Source organism: Euprymna scolopes, chromosome 9, assembly GCF_053919585.1.
Source record: "Euprymna scolopes isolate OS-2025 chromosome 9, ASM5391958v1, whole genome shotgun sequence".
Taxonomy (NCBI): domain Eukaryota; kingdom Metazoa; phylum Mollusca; class Cephalopoda; order Sepiida; family Sepiolidae; genus Euprymna; species Euprymna scolopes.
In genome coordinates this window covers 38,720,756-38,726,620 of record NC_136490.1, presented here as the reverse complement: position 1 = coordinate 38,726,620, position 5,865 = coordinate 38,720,756, and the positions used below count along the sequence as shown (strand labels likewise).

The 5,865-nt window shown below is 39.4% G+C and overlaps 1 protein-coding gene across 1 annotated transcript; it reads right to left on the bottom strand.

Moving 5' to 3' along the window:
• Positions 1 to 1,533: 1,533 nt before the first annotated feature.
• LOC145284553 (uncharacterized) lies at positions 1,534 to 2,370 on the bottom strand. The gene has a single exon (XM_080133465.1). It carries the CDS (start codon positions 2,368 to 2,370, stop codon positions 1,534 to 1,536), a length of 837 nt encoding a protein of 278 aa, XP_079989591.1.
• Positions 2,371 to 5,865: the final 3,495 nt, after the last annotated feature.

Sequence of the window (5,865 nt, the reverse complement as noted above, 5' to 3'; positions counted from 1 at the left end):
TATTTGGTCTTAGCATTCTGAAGTCGCCTGGAGAAAAAAGATAGTGGTTGCCACGTGTTGCCTACACACTGCTGTAATACCCCTCCAATGCCCACATCAGATGCGTCTACTGACAGGGATAGGGGAGCGTGTGGGTGGGGAAAAACCAACATAGTGTCAGCCATTAACGCTTCTTTTACTTTGTTGGAGGAGTGTAATTCCGTTCAAAGTGATTGTCTCATTTTTTTTCTTTTTGTTCCTGAGTACATCCGTTAAGGGCTGTACGATTTCGGCACAGTGAGGAACGAAACGCCTGTAAAAATTTATCAACCCGAGGAATTCCCAAAGTTTACGATGGGAAATGGGAGGCGTGTAATCAACAATGGATTGGACTTTTTCCGGGAGAGGGCGGATACCCTCCAAATCAATTAAATGTCCCAGGAAGGGAAGCGAAGAGACTCCAAACTCACACTTGCTGGGGTTGATGATACACCGTATTCCAACAATCTGTGGAACAGTTGCTGTAGATGCTGCACGTGTTTGCTTTCGGATGAACTTGCTACGAGTAGATCATCAATGTATGCGCAAACGAATGGTAATCCACGTAAGACTGCGTCTATAAATCGCTGGAAGGACTCATCAGCATTTCTCAGTCCAAAGGGCATTCGTAGAAACTTGAAGAGTCTGAATGGAGTAGTTATAGCAATTTTGGGGATATCTTCAGGGTCCACAGGAATCTGATTGTACGCACGGACGAGATCAATTTTGGAGAATATCAATTTACCATGGAGAGAGTTTGAAAAATCCTGGAGGTGAGGAATGGGGTAATTATCTGGAGTCGTGCGACTGTTCAGTGCTCGATAATCCCCGCAAGGGTGCCTGCTGACTTTTTGGGCACCATGTGGAGTGGCGATGACCAATTACTGTCGGAGGGTCGAATAATACCCAAATCCAACATGTGCTGAAATTCTTGCTTGGCGACTTTCAGGCGGTCAGGTTTGAGTCTGCGCAGGCGCGCGCTCACAGGAGGTCCTCTGGTCTGGATGTGGTGGGTAACATCATATGTAACCCTGTCGTTGCTAAAAATAGGACGAGTTATATTAGGGAAACCTTTTAAGAGGTCTGTGTATGGGTCCGTAGTATCCTTCAATATGACCGGGCTTATCGTCATCTTTCTATTAATCTTCCCTTGCACGGTAAGTCCAGTGTTATTGTCAATTAATTTGCCATGTTTGACGTCCACAAGTATGCCAAAATGATGCAAGAAATCCGCTCCTAAAATTGGAATGGGCAGCTTCACGATAGTAAAAATCCATTGGAAGGTGCGTCGGAATCCCAGGTCTAATGTTAACGACTTTTCTCCGAAAGTCGGAATAGATGAGTGATTCACGGCTTGTAGACAGAAAGTCAATGGGGTACGTTTCTCTTTCGACAGTTCCTTGGGGATTATGCTGACTTCTGCACCGGTATCAACGAGGAATCGTGTACCAGTGTTCTTGTCTGTGACGTGAAGGGTGCCACAAATGTGGTTTCTGCCAGGGGTATCGGTCGCCCCTACCACCTGGCCTGGCCGTTTCCCGCTTGCTTATCGTTCTTCATGAAAGAGCAAGGCCTGCGGCATCGGAAAGCCTTTTTGCCATAACGCGCATGGAATCGACACAGCCTGTCACCATTTCGACTGTTACTTCGTGGTCGAGAACAGTCCTGTCCGCTTGGATGCGGGTATCTGCTTGGTCTGAGCTCCATATCACGAATCTGGTCACTCAGGTTTTGGATTAGTTGGGCTTGTCTCTCCAGTTTTTCACGGATATATGTGGAGGTGCCTGAGGTTTCGGGAAAGGAATCCTCTGGTGCCTGTGCGTGCACCAGGGCATCTGAAACCGTTACTTCCATGATTTTGTCTGCCAACTCCGCCAATTCCTCGACCAAGGTGGTGTCTTTGGAAGACGCTAGTATCATCTGAATACTGGACGGCAGCCTACTAACGAATAATTGTTTGAGGATGTCCGGCTGTAGAACGCTTTCACCCATTAATTGTTTCATCCGTCTCAGTAATTGGGATGGTTTTCGGTCGCCGAGTTCCTCCTCGATCAGCAGTTGCCGGAGACGCTTTTGTTGGGAGTCGGTTGTTCTTCTGATTAACTCCGACTTAAAAGTGTCATAAGAAATAGATCCTGGAGGTGCCATTATCAAGTCGCGGACTTCAGCCATCACTTCGTGCATGAGTGCGGCCACCACGTGGTTCAGCTTAGTTAATTCGCTGTGAATTCGCTGAGTGAAAAACTGAGCTTCCACGTGGGTGAAACACAACATCGTGTCGTGTGTCCAGAAAGGCGGAATTTTAAGAACGGCCTGTATTGCCGTTGTCGCTGATATGGTATCACTATCCATGGTTGGTTTGCCGCCCTGGCCTGGGTTGAGAAAAACTTAGTTTGAAAGTCTTTAAACTGCCGAATTGGGAATGTCCAGCTCCTCGCGTGTTCTACCAAAGTCTGATGAAAAGGGGTCACCAGTGAAGTGAGCTGCTCGCCAGACAAAACGACGAACAGCTCCTTAAATATAATTTTTCATAAACATTAATAAAAAACAAATATTCAGAAAAATTAATGAAAATAAATAGTCAGACTTGGCTTATTAAAAGAAGTGTAATTTTATTTACCCTTTTGTGTATCACACTCATGTGGTTTGTTTTGTATCTGTAGAAAAGAAAGAAATCCTTACTGACTGGGTAAATGTTCTCTTTTTTGGTGTAAAGTCGAAAAGAAAAGATAAATTAAATATTTTTCTTTGGGATAGCCATTCGAGTGAAAAGTGGCGTGGAAAGGTAAGAAGAATGTTTTTTTTGGTTTCATTATGAGAACTGGCATAGCGCGTGTCGCGCACATGTGACAGATACAGCAGTAGCGCGTGTTAACTCCTCAAGAGTCAGCGAGCGAAAGAGGAAGAGAGGGCACTCGAATTTGGTGCCACGGTTTTTTTTGTCCTCTTTTTTAGAGCCCTCCGGAAATGGTGACAATTCAAAAGTCTCTGTCAAATTTTAGTTCCGGGGTAGATGCTACAGATTCCTATATATAAAATGTTCATACTTAGAAGTGTAGTGAGGAGGTAGTGTTGAGACAGTCTTAGTGTTCACATTGTAGATATGAGATGTTGAGACATTGTGTATGTAAAGACATTTTAAAACACATGATACATAAAACATATAATCACTTTACCTTTTGGTAGAATTACAACACAAAGATGACGTTTATAAAAACACATGATGGGTTTATTTCTTCTCCGACCGGTCGTGGTTTTCTTAGTCAAGAATTCAAAGTTTTTACATTCTATGTTTCAAAGGTGACCATCTCGCTTCCAGACGTTTAACTCCCATGTCCAGACTGTCGTCTGTCGTCCTCAGACTCTCTCACAGATTCTTCCTCAGTTTCTCTCTTAACTCTAAAGTTTCTAACTATATCGAGAACTTCCCATTTTCCATGACGTCATACACATGTTAAAACATGTGTTTTCTTTCACGCGTTCTGGAAATGCGTGTCCAAAACTTTTTCCTTTGTTTACAAAAGGAATTTTAACCTATATTTCCAATATGTTAAAAACATGTTTATTAAATTATCTTATAGTTGCATTCTTCAATTGAATTTTCATAACAGAATTGACAATGCACATTCTTTTCTTAAAACTATTTTATCTCTAAGCTAAACAATGGTTTGTTTTTTACATTCCATTTGCTAATTCTCTCTCGTAATCTATTTCTAAACCTAAATTACGAGGTTCGAATTTCGTCTATTCTATTTAATTTTCATTTTAACAAAATCTCTCTATTTTTATACTTACATGAAAAGGGGACAGCCCTTATCATGTAACACCAGCCTATAGGCCGAGAACCGCACCTTAGTTTCACATGAGTTTCATTTTTATATGAAAAAGCTGAATCAACACAAGAGGGGCCAAAATAGCAAGAATTGTGTAAAATTCGATGTAAATAAATCTAGCCATGACCAGTGTTCGCAATTCATACATATTATAATCTACAGGGCATATAAGAAGTTCTAAGCGATAGTAACCCCTCAACCCCACCCAATAACCCCCGAAAAAAAGCCTTTCTTGGACATACAAAAACTTGCGCGCACGTTTTGCCTTTTATACATATACTAGCGGGGGGGGGTATCTGGCGTTGCCCGAGTGTTTGGAGGTGTGTGTGTGTGTGTGTTGGGGGGGGGTAGATCAAAACAACCCTGTTTGAAAAAAAAAAACGTTGGCCGTGTGTTTGGAGGTATAAAAGAAAAAAAAGTTTTAGTAGAAAGTTAGTCTTGAACCTTTGATGCGGAGGTGGAAAGGAAATGGAAAAAAAAAACCCTGCGATCTAGCCATCTCGACCACAGGAATAGATGAATTGATAAGTGTGTTAAGTTGACATTTATAAAGCGAAATTAGCAGGTGCGAGAGCGTTAAGTCGCTTGATGTTTGTTGACCTAGTTTTGCGCTGGAAGCCAGTTTCTGTTTTCCCTGCAAATAGCTTGGAAAAGCCAGGTAAATTAAAGATAGCTACGACCAAAGTTCCTTAGTCGTAGATATTATTATTTAGACAGCATATAAAAAGTTTTAAGAAGGAGCGAGCCAACCGAGAATCACGGCGAAAAAAGCCTTTTGTAGACATACACAAAAAGCGAACAAACATACATACATTTTTGCTTTTATATATATATATATATATATATATATATATATATATATATATATATACTTGTTACTTATTTATTGGTTACATATAGTTCACTCTCTAGGATCATGTCAGCATGTTTTATTAATAAGTGGCAACCCAATAATAATAATAATAATAATAATAATAATAATAATAATAATAATAATAATAATAATAATAAATTCAGAGTGCAGTCCATAAATCCTCCCTCCTTTCATGAAAACAGAAATACCAAAAGATAAAGAAAAATCTTTATGGTGTGAAGCCACTCGATGTAAGGTGCTAAAAAAATAATACTTCAAGGTCAAAAACTTGCGAATGATAAGATAGATAGATTCCTACCCAGAAAACAGCATTTTTTTTCTTTTTGTCAGAAGCATTGCTTATGAAATGGAAGGACTTAAGGAGAAAATAAGAGAAACGAGAATTAGGAGGTTGCCATGGCCCATTTTCTACTCTCCTTAGAATAAATGAATGAGAAAAATAAATAAATGAAAATAAAAACTTATAGCTTTCGACGCCATTTTGCAAGACAATGGAGATAATACCAAATAATTCCAACTTTTGCAAGACTTTAGAAAACTATTCTTAACATGGGGAAGGGACATTGGAAAAACTCAAATTCGCTTAAAAAAGATTTTCTTTATAAAATAAAACTATTTAATCAATTTACATGATTTTTGGTGTGCAATATTTTTTCCTGTCACAGGTACGTACATCATAAAGATTTTTTGGCGCTTCTACACTATTGGGACAAGATTTTGTAGTCGATAAATGGAGTTTTCAGATAAAAAAACAATGGTTTCAACCGATTTTTTTGTCAATTCTAATAAGTTACAATGGTAGCTTCCAAATTATGCAGTCGAAATTACCCAAATATTATTGAATTATTAAAAAAAAAAAAACTTTAATCTTGGTAGCAGGTGAAAAATTGTATAATTCGAAAGTAAATATAAAGAATCACTGCACCCTCAAAAATTCCTTTAAAATTACCACTTTTGTAAGTTTTCAGGGACACTGAAAATGAAAACAGCGTTTAAAATTACGGCAAACGAACAGTTTCCCAAATATGAAGAAATGTCACTTTTAAAAAATGGGGAATCACTTTTCTATAACAATTTAACGTAAAATGAGCACCCACTTTGTGGTCACCATTTTTTAGGGGGGGGGGGAGAGACTTTCTT

Bases quoted from the DNA above. Each gene is read 5' to 3' on its own strand.
- LOC145284553 (XM_080133465.1), bottom strand. From the start codon at position 2,370: ATGGATAGTGATACCATATCAGCGACAACGGCAATACAGGCCGTTCTT.